General features: G+C 56.5%; 3 protein-coding genes across 11 annotated transcripts; all 3 read left to right on the top strand.

Moving 5' to 3' along the window:
- Positions 1–956: 956 nt before the first annotated feature.
- On the top strand, positions 957–5,590 carry CCDC28B (coiled-coil domain containing 28B). 6 transcript variants are annotated; one of them, XM_049105010.1, is made up of 6 exons: positions 985–1,158; positions 2,296–2,486; positions 3,592–3,758; positions 3,880–4,073; positions 4,267–4,289; positions 5,398–5,590. In XM_049105010.1, the coding sequence occupies exons 2-6, from the start codon at positions 2,323–2,325 to the stop codon at positions 5,450–5,452; spliced, it is 603 nt and encodes a 200-aa protein (XP_048960967.1). In that variant the 5' UTR covers positions 985–1,158; positions 2,296–2,322; the 3' UTR covers positions 5,453–5,590. The 6 variants fall into 6 exon arrangements, with proteins under 6 accessions (XP_025304164.1, XP_048960967.1, XP_025304165.1 ...); XM_025448378.3 differs by lacking the exon at positions 985–1,158 and adding an exon at positions 1,970–2,082; XM_025448379.3 differs by lacking the exon at positions 5,398–5,590 and having other exon boundaries at positions 957–1,158; positions 4,267–4,864.
- A 131-nt stretch (positions 5,591–5,721) lies between these two features.
- Positions 5,722–8,741, top strand: IQCC (IQ motif containing C). 2 transcript variants are annotated; one of them, XM_025448371.3, is made up of 5 exons: positions 5,722–5,924; positions 6,339–6,482; positions 6,708–6,972; positions 7,398–7,516; positions 7,639–8,741. In XM_025448371.3, the coding sequence occupies exons 1-5, from the start codon at positions 5,883–5,885 to the stop codon at positions 8,488–8,490; spliced, it is 1,422 nt and encodes a 473-aa protein (XP_025304156.1). In that variant the 5' UTR covers positions 5,722–5,882; the 3' UTR covers positions 8,491–8,741. The 2 variants fall into 2 exon arrangements, with proteins under 2 accessions (XP_025304156.1, XP_025304155.1); XM_025448370.3 differs by lacking the exon at positions 5,722–5,924 and having other exon boundaries at positions 6,150–6,482.
- A 145-nt stretch (positions 8,742–8,886) lies between these two features.
- Positions 8,887–13,927, top strand: DCDC2B (doublecortin domain containing 2B). 3 transcript variants are annotated; one of them, XM_025448373.3, is made up of 9 exons: positions 8,887–9,499; positions 10,416–10,467; positions 10,872–10,948; positions 11,363–11,494; positions 11,809–11,955; positions 12,056–12,095; positions 12,683–12,905; positions 13,319–13,422; positions 13,678–13,927. In XM_025448373.3, the coding sequence occupies exons 1-9, from the start codon at positions 9,231–9,233 to the stop codon at positions 13,774–13,776; spliced, it is 1,143 nt and encodes a 380-aa protein (XP_025304158.1). In that variant the 5' UTR covers positions 8,887–9,230; the 3' UTR covers positions 13,777–13,927. The 3 variants fall into 3 exon arrangements, with proteins under 3 accessions (XP_025304158.1, XP_025304159.1, XP_025304157.1); XM_025448374.3 differs by having other exon boundaries at positions 13,606–13,817; XM_025448372.3 differs by lacking the exon at positions 13,678–13,927 and having other exon boundaries at positions 12,683–13,376.
- The last annotated feature ends 321 nt before the right edge of the window (positions 13,928–14,248 follow it).

Genomic DNA, 14,248 nt, shown 5'->3' with positions numbered 1-14,248 from the left:
CTTGTGTGGATGCCTTAACTTACCCAGAGGCCCAGGTGCAGGGAAGCTGCTCCTGCCCTGTGGGAGGGGAAGGTGGACCAGGGTGCCCCGCATATTGCCCCGCGGCAGTTATTTGAGACCGCAGGGCAGCCAGGCCAAGGATAAGCCTGGCTCCTGTTGCATCAGATGGTTCTCCAGGGACCTGAGCTGGGAGCCTCTGCCAGGGCTTTAAACAGCTGCCCCATCGATCTGGCCTGCAAGGCGCACAGGCGGCACCGGGCCAGCCTCTGCGTGGCACTCGGGTTTCCCTCCTGGGGGCTGGGGTCAAGCGCCAGGTAATCGCCCGATTCCCTCCTAGACCTGGGGGTGGGAAAGGAGGAGGCTTAGTCCCCTCCCTCCATCAGATGCCGGCTAGAGCCCCCACTGCTTATCAATGAGGAGGAGTGACCATAGTTGGGGGTGCCTGGGTGGCTCAGCCGTTGAACGTCTGCCTTTGGCTCAGGTCCTGGGATCGAGTCCCGCATCCGGCTACCCACAGAGAGCCTGCTTCTCCCTCTGCCTATGTCTCTGCCTCTCTGTCTCTCATGAATAAATAAAATCTTAAAAAAAAAAAAAGACTAGTTGACTTTCAGCAAATGGGATGGTGACAGTATTCCTACGGGATTGTTATGAAGATTAAGCGTATGTAAAGTGCTGAACAAGCGACTTAGACCTGATAGGTGGTTGTCTTTTCTTGCAGTTCCTTCCTGCCGCCGCCGCTGCTGCTAATAGGCTTGTGTGTATATATATCCTTTGTGCTTTTATCTATTTTCCTGCTTATGTACATTTCCCTCCTCCTATCCCCCCACCCTGGCCTTCTGACAAAGCCACCACCATTTTGTAAGGGACTGTAGTTTCTCTCCAAACCGATGGGAAAGTGAGTTTTTGGATTGCCATCACACAACCAACATTTGTCACCTTAGTTCAGGTGGGGAGGTGAAGTCAGGTGAGGGGGAGAGCCTAGGAACGGCCGTAGGCTCCTCCCATCTTATGCATCCCAACCGCTAAAGGAGGTCACTTTCGCTTTAAATGCAAATTGCCTCCTGCCAGCTCCACTTCCACGGCTCCCTTCCCTAAGAGGGGAGCAGCAAGGGCGGAGGGACCCGCTCGGAAGCCTCCGTGCAGACCCCACACCTCCAGGTCAGTTGCCCCCGTCCAGGGTGTGGGAGGGTGCAGGACGTCGCAGGTCTGATGCTCCGTTTTGGATCCTGGCTCCCCCGCTGAGCGATCCATTTGGCGGCACACGGCTTTGAAGACTGAGCGTGGGAAATAGATCCCAGGTAGCCCCAGCCTTCCTGGGGAGCAGGGGTTCCTGCTCCAATTCGTCTACCGAGTCCGTAATAGGGCCAAGCTGCTGCAACGCGAGACGCAGGACGTGCTCCTGTCTCCCCTCCACCACACCCCTCGGGGCCAGCCAGCCGGGGGCCAATTCCGATGCTTATGCCCCCGGTGGCGCCACCATCCCAGAGTGCGGCCCAGGGCGAGCCGCTTGGGAGAGGCCGGGCTCCCCCGGGAGGACCTCAGCGGCCTGAGGCGCAGGGTGGAGCTGGGCTGGGGGCTGAGCAGTGCCGGCCGCGGCGGCCCTTGTCGGAGGCCGAGTGCGCCCGCCGCCCGCCGCCGCCGCCCGCCCGCCCCGGCTGCCGCGGAAGCGGAGCCGCCCTCCGGCTGCGGAGAGGGAAGCGGCGGCGCGCCGGCCCGGACGACTGGGAGCCGCCGGAGCCTTGCGGCCGGGCGCGGGCGGCAGGGGCCGGATGCCAGCGGCCAAGTCGGGGAGCCCCGTCCCCGTCTTCTGGTGGCTACTGCCCGACACCCAGGTCTCCCCAGGTGCCCCCCCGGACTTGGCCACCCCCCTTACTGACGGGGCCGAGGGGCTTGTCGGCGTCTGCCCGGACCGCTGGCCGAATAGAGGCGGGCCCAGTGAAGGCGCTGCTAGTCCGCCGCCCCGCCGCCCCGCCGCCCCCTCCCTTCCCGTGCCAGCTCCGCCCCTCCGCTACTGGGGCAGGAAATCCCAGCAGCAGCAGCGGGAGGATGGTGGCCGCTCCACCCCTCCTAGGCGCGGGCCAGGTTTTCAGGCTGGGGCTGGAGGGCAGGCGGGGGGCCTAAGCTGGGTCCTGGCAGGCCCTTCAATACACATCCAAGACCCCAGCAGGAAGGCACTGGCCTCTGGCCCTGCCCATACTGGACAGAGGAGGGGACAGTCAGAAGGTCCAGGGCCCCTGCTTTGCGGCTCTCAGGGCTTGCGGGATGAAGTGATGACTTTGCCTCTCACTGTCTCAGTGGGACCTGAGGCCTAACTGGCATCCAATGGAGGACAAGAAGAAGAAAAGGAGTCCCAAGCCCTGCCTGACCCAGCCAGCCCAGGCCCCGGGCACACTACGAAGGGTCCCTGTGCCCACCAGCCACAGCGGCTCCTTGGCCCTGGGACTCCCTCATCTGCCATCCCCCAAACAGCGGGCCAAGTTCAAGAGGTGGGTACAGAAGGAAAGCAAGGCAAGGAGGGAGGGACCCCAACTCTGGGCTGAGCCCTGTGGGAAGGAAGGTAAAGACAGCCTTAGCCTAGTTACTAAGCAACAGTTGATGCCTTCCCTGGGGCTGCCCTACTGGCTCCTGAGAACTCAGAGATGCCTCCGCCCCAATCTCTGCCCTCAGGCCTAGGGTAAAGCTAAATGGGTGACTGTGCACCTTAGAGAAGGGAGTGAGGCGATGCTGCCAGAAACTGAGAGGCTATAGGGCACACGGGAGAGAGACAATGTCAAAGCCAAAGGACCTGCCTGACATGGAAGAAAAATATTGCCCAGAAGGTTCCCAGAACCACAGGTGGTTTGTGGCCCCAGAGAATCATGGAGCAGGAGATGGTAACAGGATACTCAGGTGTACGTACGATTTGAATTTTCTGCTAAATTTTTCTTAATGATTAGGAATTTGCATCCTACCCTTCAACCTGTCCATGTGTGTTTCCCACTAAACACGAGGTGTTCTTTCTCCCATTATCATGCCTCCCTCTGGCTTTGCACACTACTAGCCTGAGACAGATGTCTGGGGATGGTGACAGTGGGGTGTGACAGAAGCTCAGAGCTGGAACAAAGACTGTAGGGAATGCAACAGGAGAGAAGGGCGGGCAGGCTGAGAAGGGTCATTCAGTGTTATCCTGGGGTGATGGAAAATTCAAAACAGTTTTGAAGTAGAAGAGGAGCAGAAAGACATTTTGGGGAGAGATAAGATGGCTGTCATGGCAATAAGGAGTAAATGTCCCCAAGTGAGGGCAAGTGATACTCGGGGTCAGGTGAAGAATGAAGGCAGGGCTCAGATAGGAATCCAAAAGCCCCCTTCCAGGCCTGGTTCTGGCCATGAGGGTCATCTGAAAACAGAAACTTCTTTTGACCTCTTCTCCCTTCTCCTCACCCGCTCCCTTCCCATCCCAATCTGGTGCTCAGGGCAGGGCCACAAGAACAAACATCCCTTTCTGTTCTGGAGTAGAGAGGAAGATGAATTAGTACATAAAGGGCATAAAAAAACCCTTTGGGTACCTGGCCACTCCCACCCTGTGACCATGGTCATACCCACCCCAACCAGGGTAGGCAAGGAGAAATGCCGCCCAGTGCTGGCTGGAAGTGGGGGCGGCTCTGCAGGCACCCCCCTGCAGCACTCCTTTCTGACCGAGGTGACCGACGTCTATGAGATGGAGGGGGGACTGTTGAACTTGCTCAATGACTTTCACTCAGGCCGGCTGCAGGCCTTTGGTGAGTTCCAGGGGCTGGGCCAAGAGGGTATGTGGCGGTGGGGGTGGAGGGCCTGGTCTCTGGGAGGTGGCTGGGGACCGGGTCCCAAGCTGCTCCCAGAGCTCAGACAGGTGCTGTCCAGGGAAGGAATGCTCCTTTGAGCAGCTGGAGCACGTGCGGGAGATGCAGGAGAAGCTGGCCCGGTTGCACTTCAGCCTGGACGTGTGTGGGGAGGAGGAGGAGGAGGAAGAGGAAGAGGACGGGGTCACTGAGGGGCTGCCTGAGGAACAGAAGAAGACGATGGCTGACCGCAACCTGGACCAGCTGCTTAGCAATGTGGGTCAGGGCTGGGTGCTGCTCTTCCCCGCGACACTGGGGGTGGGGGAGGTAAACCTAAGGCTAGTCCTGGCCCCTGGGTGAAAAGCTGGGGGTGCATGGAGCCTCAACCCCCACAAGATGGCTCCCAGAGCATCCGAGGTTTGGCCTGGTGCCTCTCCTGACAGAAACCTCCTTTTCTCTCTGTTGACAGCTGGAAGATCTTAGTAATTCTATGTATCCTTTCTGGGCAATCCTTCTGTGTGTATGTGTGTCTACACCTCCCACAGCTGAGATGAGTTCCCTTCTTCCCACCACCCTCTAGGAGTATTTACAATATAACCAACCTCTCTCCCCTTTCTGTGGAACTGAAGAATTAGCCACAAACTGCCCCACACAGAGATTTCACCCAAATAGCAGGAGGAAGGTAGTTGCAGGGAATGTGATTTATGTACTTACGAAGATCTTTGCAAGTGAGGCTTTTGGCTGGCTCGGTTGATGGAGCACAGGATTCCCAGTCTCTGGGGTTGTGAATTCGAGCCCCATGTTGGATGTAGGGATTACTCAAAAATAAAACTTCTAGTTACACTAGTGAAAAAGATAATTTTTTTTTTCTTTTAAGAGAGGGAGATGGGGTGAGCCGAGGGAGAGGGAGAGAATCTTACACAGGCTCCATGCCCAGGCAAGAGCCCCCTGCAGGGCTCCATCTCACAACCCTGAGATCATGACCTGAGCCAAAAACCAAGAGTGTGACCCTTAACTGACAGAGCCACCCAGGCGCCCCCAAAATAAAATCTTTAAAAGAAAGAAAATCTTTGCAAGTAGTTTAGCTGACACCAATCCATGGCAAAGCTTGTCGGATGTCTTCCTACTCTTTCAACATTGGACAATTATTTTCACTGATTTCGGTGGGAGATCCCCATCTAGTCTTAAGCCAGAAATAGTGCAGGTGCACGTACCTGCAAGATCTAGACCAAGAGGGATCCCTGGGTGGCGCAGCGGTTTGGCGCCTGCCTTTGGCCCAGGGCACGATCCTGGAGACCCCGGATCGAATCCCACATCGGGCTCCCTGCATGGAGCCTGCTTCTCCCTCTGCCTATGTCTCTGCCTCTCTCTCTCTGTGTGACTATCATGAATAAATAAATAAAATCTTTAAAAAAAAAAAAAAAAAAAAGATCTAGACCAAGAGAGAAGGGATAAGCCACCTAGCAAGGGGGGCAGGTGTGGACTGCAACCTGGACCACGGATCACCCGAGCCCCCGCCCCCGCCCTAGTGCAGTTGGGGAGGGGCGGACGGGGCGGGACAGACTGAGGTCCAGAGCGTCACAATCCTTGACCGGCACAGCCAGAAGCTGCACCTGGCGGAGAACGCCGAGCCTGAGGAGCAGTCCGCCGCGTAGCGTCGGCCCCAAGTCGGACCTCTCACTCCGTTTAAACTGTGACTTTTTACTGATTCGATCGGGTGTTTCGCGGCCCCCCAGGTGCTATGGGGGAGGGGGGCACTGGATGGAATTAAACCAGACAGACAGACAGACAGACACCGGCTCCGTGTGCTTCCTGCCTTCCCTGCGCCGTCACCCGGGGAAGCCCCCGGCCCCGACCCCGCGGAGGCACCGGGCGCCACACACGGTGGCACCGACGCGCCAGCTCGGGGGCTGCAATTCCCAGCGCGGGGTCTGCGAGCGCGAGGGGTGAGCCGGCGGCCCGACGCCGCGCATCACTGCGGGAGGAACAAGGTTGCCATGGAGACGGGGGCGGAGCCTGCGCGCGGCGCGGACTCGTGACGCATCTCGTAGGCGCCCGGCGAGCGGCGGGTCCGTGGGCGCCGGGATGGAGCGGGAGCGGTTGGTGTGGAGCGTCTCGGCGCTGCAGGTGCGGAGCGGGCCGGGGGCGCACGGTTCCCACCGCGGGATCTCGGACTGGGCGGCTCGGACGAGATGCGGCTGCCACGCTCAGTCGCCCTCCCTCGTGCCCCCCTCTAGAATCACCGGCCCACCCCCACCTGAAGAATGCTGGGACCCACGGACCCCCCCGCCCCGCCACTCCCCCGTACGCTCCTGCGGGATCCAGGAAGTGGGGGGAAGGGCCTCAAATTCAAAAGGGGGATCCAGTCGGGCATCCTCCCTTGAACGCTCGGAGACTGTCCTGACGCACGGAACCGCCTACCCTTTCCCCGTGGCCAGATCCCCTCTTACAGTCCCTGGGATGACCTCTCCAGGAGAATCCCCCACAAGTTCCCGCTTCTGCAGTGATAAGCATTTTCTTTCCCCTTATTCTCCACGCCAGGCCTGCGTCCGGGGCTTCTTGGTCCGACGCCACTTCCAGAGCCTTCGAGCTGAGTATGAGGCTATTGTACGAGAAATCGAGGGTGATCTGGGCACGCTTCAGTGGACAGAGGGCTGGATTCCCAGGCCCCAGTTTCTCCCAGAGGTACTAAACACCCCAGTGGAAGATGGGCGGGGAGGAGGGACCTGGGCAGGGAATGCAGAGAAATGGTAGCATCCACCCCTTCCTGTTGACAAGCTTTTCTCTGGGGAAGCGACTCCACTCTTCACATTACAGTCCTTAATCCTTACCACTTTGCATGCTAAATCTGGGCACCCAGATGTTTTTGGATGGTTTAGCTGTGAGGTTCTCATACTTCTAATTTCTTAGAAGGCAAAATACCATCGGACCCGGAAACCCCAAAGGAGGGCACCAGATCCACAGCAGGAACTTTGGAGCCGCTTCTCAAGTAAAGAACCTGAGAGAGATGTTGTCTTGGGGGAGGTGATGCTGAAGAGGTCAGGAAAGAGCTCGGCAGACTCAGGAAGTCTTCTTTGCAGAAGTGACAGCCTCTGGTTTCAGGATGAGCACAGCAGGAAAGCCAGGAATGTCAGCCGAGAGGAGATCAGAGATACGCCAAGTATGGAGAACCCAGGTACCTCTCTGCCTGGACTCAGGGCAAGCCCCTGACCTGCTCTCGGCCTCAGCTTCCCCATCTGACTTTTATTTTATTTTATTTTTATTTTTATTTTTATTTATTTATGATAGTCACAGAGAGAGAGAGAGAGGCAGAGACATAGGCAGAGGGAGAAGCAGGCTCCATGCACCGGGAGCCCGATGTGGGATTCAATCCCGGGTCTCCAGGATCGCGCCCTGGGCCAAAGGCAGGCGCCATACCGCTGCGCCACCCAGGGACCCCTCCCCATCTGAAAAGTGAAAGTCTTGTGCTCAATAAGGTGCATCCCTCTCCTCTTTCCCCATGCCTAGTTAATGGCACTCATGGGTAGGGAGGGGGAGAGTAGCCAGTACCCAGTGTGTACCCCTAAAAGCCTTCTCCCTCTTTTCTTCCCTCCTTCACAGAAGCTGCAGGTCCAGGACTGCCCTACAGCCCCACAGAGCTCCGGGAGCTCCAGTACCACCACAACCACTTGGCCATGGAACTGCTGTGGCTGCAACAGGCTATCAGTAGCCGTAAGGAGGTAGGCACTACCTTGGAGCCCTTCCTGCATGTTTAGGGCCAGGGGTGGGGCTTAGAGAAAAGCCTCCTGCTCTATGCTTAAGCAGTCCTGCCTGGTACAGTGTCTGTACTCTTCCCCAACAGTACCTGATTCTTAAACAAACACTGACATCTGGCCCAGAGGTGAGCCGGCCCAGAGACAAGCCCAACTTGTGCCCAGATGGCAGGACACAGACCTGTGAGAGGGCTGGGTCACAAACAAGCCCACCACCAAAAAACCAGTCCTACAGAGACAGGACCACTAGAGAGCCAGACTATGTGGATGACTGTTGGAGGCTCAAAGCACAACGCCACAAGTCCCTGGAAAGACTGGCCACTACAGACAAAACTACTGCTGGGATCAAGTACAGGGACCCATGCTACAGAAGAGCTGGGCCACAGCTGCCCACACTATCAGATAACCAGGCCTTAGAGAACAGGTTCACCAAAGAGCCAGACTGTGGGGAACAGACCTTTGGACGGACCTGCCCGCAGCGGATGACTGCCCTGGATGACCACACCCCCAAAGACCTCAAACCCAGGGGCTCCTATTCCGAAAAGGCCAGGACCTGGGTGCCCACACTCTGTGAAGACCCAGATATTGAGGACAAGTCTCCCACAGGGCCGGAACACAGAGAGGCCAATCGCCAAAGAGCTAGGCCACGGAAGTCGGACCTCTCAGAGGACTTTGGCATATGGGATGAGACCTTGGCAGAGTATGGTGGCCAGGATCTCTGGAAGACTAAACCACCTAAGGGCCAGTTCCCTAGGGACAAAAGCTCCAGAGACAGAACCTCCAATGAACCTAGCCATGAGGAAGGGAAAAACCAGAGGATTGTACCATGGCAATCAAGGCCGCCTGAGAAACTGTCTTCAACAGGGACACTCCACATGGGAGAGGAAGGCCCTCCCTGGGGAGCCAGGGGGAAGACCCGCTTCCAAAGGGGGGTGCTATGAGAGGGTGATGAGGGAGGCAGGGCTTCATCCTTGTTCCCTGCTACCAGCTCTACCTTCTGCCCTTGGCCATTGGTGGCTAATGGGGCCAAGAGAAGCTGGAGCAAGGAGCTGGCACCAGCATAGGGAGAGGATAGGAAGAGACTCTCTTCCATCCTCTGTCTGTAGCTTAATCCAAATTTTGGGACAGGGAGTTATCCGGGGTAAGTAAAGTGGGGAGCCTGATAGAGAATAAAGGTTTTTCATGGATTCTACACCTGGTTGCATTCATCATCTGTCTCTGTTCAGGATCGACATTGGGCCTTCCTGTTCCCTACCTGCTGGCATGCGGCATCTTCCCAGGGCTGGCTGGGAGCCACAGTCCAGGGGCTGACTGGCCATCCTTGGGAACAGCCCCCAAAGCTGATCTTCCTTTGAGCTCAGCCCTTGGCCTTCGGAGTGGCAGGGTGCCTCAGAATTCTTCCCTCTATCCAGTATTGGAACATCTGTGTTTCAGTGTTATCTCCAGCACTGCCTCTCACTAAGCCCCAGAGTCTTCCTTCCAATATAGTCATCAGACCCACCCAACTCTCGAGAGGCCCCACCAAGGGCTGACTGGCTGAGACCCAGAATGGAGACACATGCTCCTGCAGTCTCTCCCTGCCTTCTTTGGTGAGGGGGCAGGACTCTACTTATGATTGGCACTACTCCTGGCCTGCCTGGTTGCCTGGCAACAGATCTGCGTCTATGGCAGAGGACACACTATGGCTGGTGGTGGCAATCCAGCAGCCAAGAGGGTGGTGATATACCGGAACGGGGACCCCTACTTTCCAGGCCACCAGCTGGTGGTGAGTCAACGCCGCTTTCCCACCCTGGAGACCTTCCTCCAGGAGGTGACATCGATTGTGCAGGCCCCAGTGGCAGTGCGGGCCCTCTATACGCCTTGTCACGGCCACCGTGTCACTGACCTGGCCGACCTGCAGAATGGAGGGCAGTATGTGGCTGCTGGCTTCGAAAGATTCTGCAAGCTGCAGTGAGTGGGCTGGGGCTGGTTAGAGCCTTGGGAGGGAGGGAACTGCAAGAGCAGTAGTATTTGTATTTAGTACTTGTATGTGCAGGCACCTCATATGTTCTCTTCTGGAATACAGCAGCCCTATGCAGGGGGTGGTCTTATCCCTGTTCTGTAGCAGGGAAAATCAAGACAGGCTAAATATCCTGCCTAAGAGCCTACAAATTACAAACAGCGGAGCCACAGCTCTAGGGAATGTCTGACCCTGGTATTTATGCCCATCACAGTCAGGACTGGGCTGCTAGGAGAACATTCTCTGCAAGGTGAGCCCCTTTTTCCAAAGGCTCTTCTTGATTGGATCCTCTACCACCACCATTGCCCACCGCTAAATCCATCCATCACTTCCTCCCTGCTGTGATAAGGCAACCTGTGCTCTCTGCTGGCTGGGGTCATCCCCTCTCAAGGTGGGGCCATGCCTTCCAAGATGGGAGAAGAATTTTGAGTACCTGAGCTTCCAACTCCTATCTGGTTTCCAGGTGCTCCTCAGCAGTCACCTGAGGTTGCTTAGGGTGGCATAAGGAGCAAGGGGTGGGAAGCCAGGCTGACCTAGAATCTGGGCTCTGGCACTTACTTCCGTGTACTTTAGGGGAGTCACTTAACTTTCTCTGTCTCACGGAAAATGAGATACAGTTGTGAGTGAGAATATTTCTGAGATACAGTATGATGCTTAAGGAACTAGTTTCTCTTGACCTTTAATCTTAATGGTTGGTGTCTGAGACCCCAGTCTGGATGTTCAGCCTGACACAGGGCCCTAAGGCAGGTTCAAGGGCCACATCTGTTTCTGGAAAGATGTTTTGAGACTATCCCAGTGGGAATGGATACCTGGTAAGCTGAGCCCCCAGGCTCCCCAAGATGACCTGTGACCCATCTGTCCTTTCAGCTATTTACCCCCCGGAAAGAAGGATTCAGGTGGAAAGGGCAGCAGATTACCAGTGAGTACTGGGAGTCGTCCTCTAACCCTTCGTGGGGTTGCCCCCAATTCTGTCTTGGAAGTCAGGGGCCCTGGAAATAACAGGACCTGCCAGTTCCACAGGGGGCACTCTGCACACCCACTCTGGAGTCAGTTGCTGCCCTTCCTGGGGTGCAGGATTTCAAAACTTTCCCTTGATCCTTTCCCAGCCTTTTACTTTATCTCCAGATTGTGGTCCCCAAAGCAAAGAGGAAGCTGTAAAACACATGGGGGCAAGGGGATGGTTGGAATGTGACTCCAGGGAGATGGAAGGGCCCTTTGGCGAAAGATGTAATCTATCCCATCCCTCCTTGCCCCCCTTGGACTGACCCCTCCAACCAAAGGCTTCAATTCTGTCCTGATTTGAGGGCGTGACTTGGGTTTCAGGGTCCTCCTGTGACTCCCTACCCACGTGACAGGACCCTTGGATCGCAACCACCTGCAGGCTCCCCCTGCTATATCCAGTGAGTACCAGCATCAGAGAGCAGGAACAGAGATTCTGTTTCAGTAAAGACCAAGAAAACGGCAGTGGATTTGTTCCAGGAGGCCCCAGGTCACCAGCAGGAATATAAAAATTCCCAGTGTGAGACACCTGGGTGGCTCAGTGGTTGAGCATCTGCCTTTGGCTCAGGGTGTGATCCTGGGGTCCGGGATCGAGTCCCGCATTGGGCTCCCTGAAGGAAGCCTACTTCTCCCTCTCTCTGTCTCTCATGAATAAATAAAATCTTTACAAAATAAAATAAAAAGTCCCAACGTGCCTGATGGGTGAAAATGGACCCATGCACTGGCTCTTAGATCATCTTCTGGCCCCGTGCTACCCTTCTTCCTCTCACACAGGGGGTTCTAGGGACTCTTCTTACCAGACTGCTTTGTCCCAGTGTGTTCAGGAATGGGGACCTGTTAAGTCCCCCATTTAGCCTGAAACTGTCCCAGGCTGCCAGCGAGGACTGGGAAACCGTGTTGAAGCTCCTGACTGAGAAGGCCAAACTGCAGGCCGGGGCTGTGTGCAAGTGAGTGCGGAGTGCGGGTCTGGGGAGGTCCACAAGTCCCTAGAGGGAGCCTCCCTACTGATTCCGGCTGCCCATGAGGGCGACAAGGCAAAAGGAAAGCACATTTCCCCAAATGGGATTCCTTCTATGCCACAGGGAGAGGCCCCTCCAGCTGAGCACCTGAAGGCAGGGCAGAGCCTGGGTGACTGGGCCAGGTGCCCAGAGGGCCAGCAGCCAAAGGATACCTTGGAATAGCCAAACCCATGCCATCATAGTCTGCCAAATATGAAGAGGCGTCTTGTTCACGGGCCTTTACTCACTTACCTCTCTCCCAGACTCTGCACCCTGGAGGGGCTCCCACTGTCAGCAAGAGAGGCTCTAGTGAATGGCCATTATTATGTGGCTGTCGGAGAGGAGGAGTTCAAGGCCCTCCCCTATCTGGAGCTGCTGGTGCCTAACCCCTCACTGCCCAGGGGCTGCTGGTACGTATGTGTGAGGTGGTGGGGCAGCAGAGTAGGGCAGAGGAAGCCACCCTGATCCCATGTCCTGCTCTGCTTACTATAAACCTTTTTTTTGTTGCAGGCACCCCCCAGACCCAAAGTCTAGGCTCCTCAAGCAGCAGGTAGGTGACGGGGGAGGCCATGGGAGGCAGGAAAGGAAAGAAAGGGGGTGACTGGCTAACCTCTCCTCCAGCTCAGGCTCTTATCGCATCTTCTTGTGGAACAGAGGTTACCATTCCCATTTTCCAGAGGAAACACTCAAGTCACAGGAGTGAAGTCAGTTGTTCAGGGCGATACGATTACTGAATGGTGAGGGCCAGACCAGAAGCTGGGGTAAAAGACTACAGCTAGGCTCTAACGAGGACCTTAGACTCTGAGTTGCTGGACCTAATGCCTTCCTGCCAGGCTGGATGCTGGGAGAGAGAACTGGCATATCTGGCATAGTAGGGTCCAGAGGAGCTTATCAGCTCCCCAGCTGATCCCAGACCTGAGCCCTCTCAAGAGATGAGCCACTGAGCACTTTGTGGTAGGGGTTTGAGGGACATGGCCTCGCTTCACTGGGCCTCTTCACTGGCTTCACTGGGCCTTCACGGGGCCTGAGTGCCAGGCCCTAGCTGCTGTCCCTGGATAAGGCAGCTTGATGGGAAGAGGGAGACAGGAGGGGATGCAGGCTGTGAAGATGGATGGCATCTCTCCCAACTTCCCACAGGCACCAGCAGCATTCAAGCTTGGCCTGCCAGGAGTGAAGGCAAGAAGAGCCAGTACCCAGAGTCCAAGCCCCATATCGCCTCTACAGGCCCATGGCCACAGGGCACAGGTACCACAGCCCTCTTCAAAGGAGCCAAGCCAAATCGGGCCTTTTTATGCCAGACCCCAGCAGGCCATTCAGCCAAGAAGCAGGCTCCCCATACCCTCATTTTCATTTCCATCAGGTGAGGGGACCCTGGGCCCTTCTCAGCCACCCTCTACCAGTGACAGAGAATGTTCCCCACTGTTGTGGGAGGGGTCCATGAAGGCACGGATGCCCGGGTATAGAGCTGGCCTGGACCTCCGCACACATCCTTCCTGCTGCCCCATGTGCATTCGTGGCCCCTGGCATCTCCACAGGGACCTGGCAGTAGGAAAAGAAGCACAGGGAAACTCAAAGCACTGAAACTTCAGGGGTGGGATTTGGAAGGAATGGGGGCCAAAACCCTGCATCAGAGCTACCCTGCCAGCCTCCAAGATAGTGGGGAACATGGAGCAAGGCTCAGGGGAGGGGAAGGGGCTGGGACAGAAGGGCAAGGGAAGAGCTGATGGCTCCTTGGCCTACCTAGGCATCAGCCAACACTGCCTCTTTCATCAGGAGTAAAGGGAGTGTATGAGGCTCCCCACCCAAGGAAGGAGACAGCAGGGGCCCAGGAAGTGGCAGATGACCAAGACACCTGCACAGACGACCCCTTGGATCAGGTAAGCAGGAGCTGGAAGCAATATGTTGGTTCAGGAGTTCTGAGCTGGAATGGCAGCCCTGGGTCTCTGGAGAGTTCCCCGTTAGGACTGTGAGCAGATCTAACTCTCCAAGCCTGACCTTCTACCTTGTTAAATGAGAGGGTAGATCCAAATGTATAAATTCTCTTCCTTTCCTGGGGTCAGAAACTTCAGCTGAGGGCAGGAGGCGACAAAGGATGCTAATGTTCCTTCCGTATGGCCTTCCGCCTCCTCCAGAGGGCAGCGCAGATGGTGGATGAGGCCCTGTGCCCAGAAAAGCAGCCTGGGGCTGAGGCAGCAATCTCAGCCTGTCTTGGGATTCAGCAGCGCCAGTGAGGAACTGGAGTGGCCACTCAGCAGCCACCTTTCATCCTCCTCTCCAGCAGCCTGTTTCAGAGGACCCACAGCCTCCTCTGGGCTCACAGGATACTCTGTAGCCCCCTCAGCCCTGCCCCACTCTTCTGCTCCTAAACCTACAGCCCAGTCTTCTTTTCCTTCTGAGTAGAACAGCCCTACCCTTGGAAGCCATGTTCCTATGGGGTTCTCTGGCCAGAGACAGGAGGAACCAACCAAGCTTGGGGGAGAAGCTATAAACTTGGGAGCAGCGGGATCCCTGGGTGGCGCAGCGGTTTGGCGCCTGCCTTTGGCCCAGGGCGCGATCCTGGAGACCCGGAATCGAATCCCACGTCGGGCTCCCGGTGCATGGAGCCTGCTTCTCCCTCTGCCTGTGTCTCTGCCTCTCTCTCTCTCTCTCTCTCTGTGTGACTATCATAAATAAATAAAAATTAAAAAAAAAAAAAAAACTTGG

The sequence above is a fragment of the Canis lupus genome, chromosome 2, assembly GCF_003254725.2.
Source record: "Canis lupus dingo isolate Sandy chromosome 2, ASM325472v2, whole genome shotgun sequence".
NCBI classification, from domain to species: domain Eukaryota; kingdom Metazoa; phylum Chordata; class Mammalia; order Carnivora; family Canidae; genus Canis; species Canis lupus.
The sequence above is the reverse complement of the archived record's forward strand: the minus strand, read 5'-3'. Positions and strand labels throughout refer to the sequence as shown.

What these genes read in the sequence shown, in the direction of transcription:
- CCDC28B (XM_025448377.3), top strand. Translation starts at nt 2,047, where the DNA reads ATGGTGGCCGCTCCACCCCTCCTAGGCGCGGGCCAG. An exon ending in CAGCGGGCCAAGTTCAAGAG is followed by an intron (nt 2,487 to 3,591) that starts GTGGGTACAGAA and finishes CACCCCAACCAG; the next exon opens with GGTAGGCAAGGAGAAATGCC. An exon ending in TGGACCAGCTGCTTAGCAAT is followed by an intron (nt 4,074 to 4,266) that starts GTGGGTCAGGGC and finishes CTCTGTTGACAG; the next exon opens with CTGGAAGATCTTAGTAATTC.
- IQCC (XM_025448370.3), top strand. Translation starts at nt 6,258, where the DNA reads ATGACCTCTCCAGGAGAATCCCCCACAAGTTCCCGCTTCTGCAGTGAT. An exon ending in GGCCCCAGTTTCTCCCAGAG is followed by an intron (nt 6,483 to 6,707) that starts GTACTAAACACC and finishes CTAATTTCTTAG; the next exon opens with AAGGCAAAATACCATCGGAC. An exon ending in CTATCAGTAGCCGTAAGGAG is followed by an intron (nt 7,517 to 7,638) that starts GTAGGCACTACC and finishes CTTCCCCAACAG; the next exon opens with TACCTGATTCTTAAACAAAC.
- DCDC2B (XM_025448372.3), top strand. Translation starts at nt 9,231, where the DNA reads ATGGCTGGTGGTGGCAATCCAGCAGCCAAGAGGGTGGTGATATACCGG. An exon ending in GAAAGATTCTGCAAGCTGCA is followed by an intron (nt 9,500 to 10,415) that starts GTGAGTGGGCTG and finishes CTGTCCTTTCAG; the next exon opens with CTATTTACCCCCCGGAAAGA. An exon ending in TCACTGCCCAGGGGCTGCTG is followed by an intron (nt 11,956 to 12,055) that starts GTACGTATGTGT and finishes TTTTTGTTGCAG; the next exon opens with GCACCCCCCAGACCCAAAGT.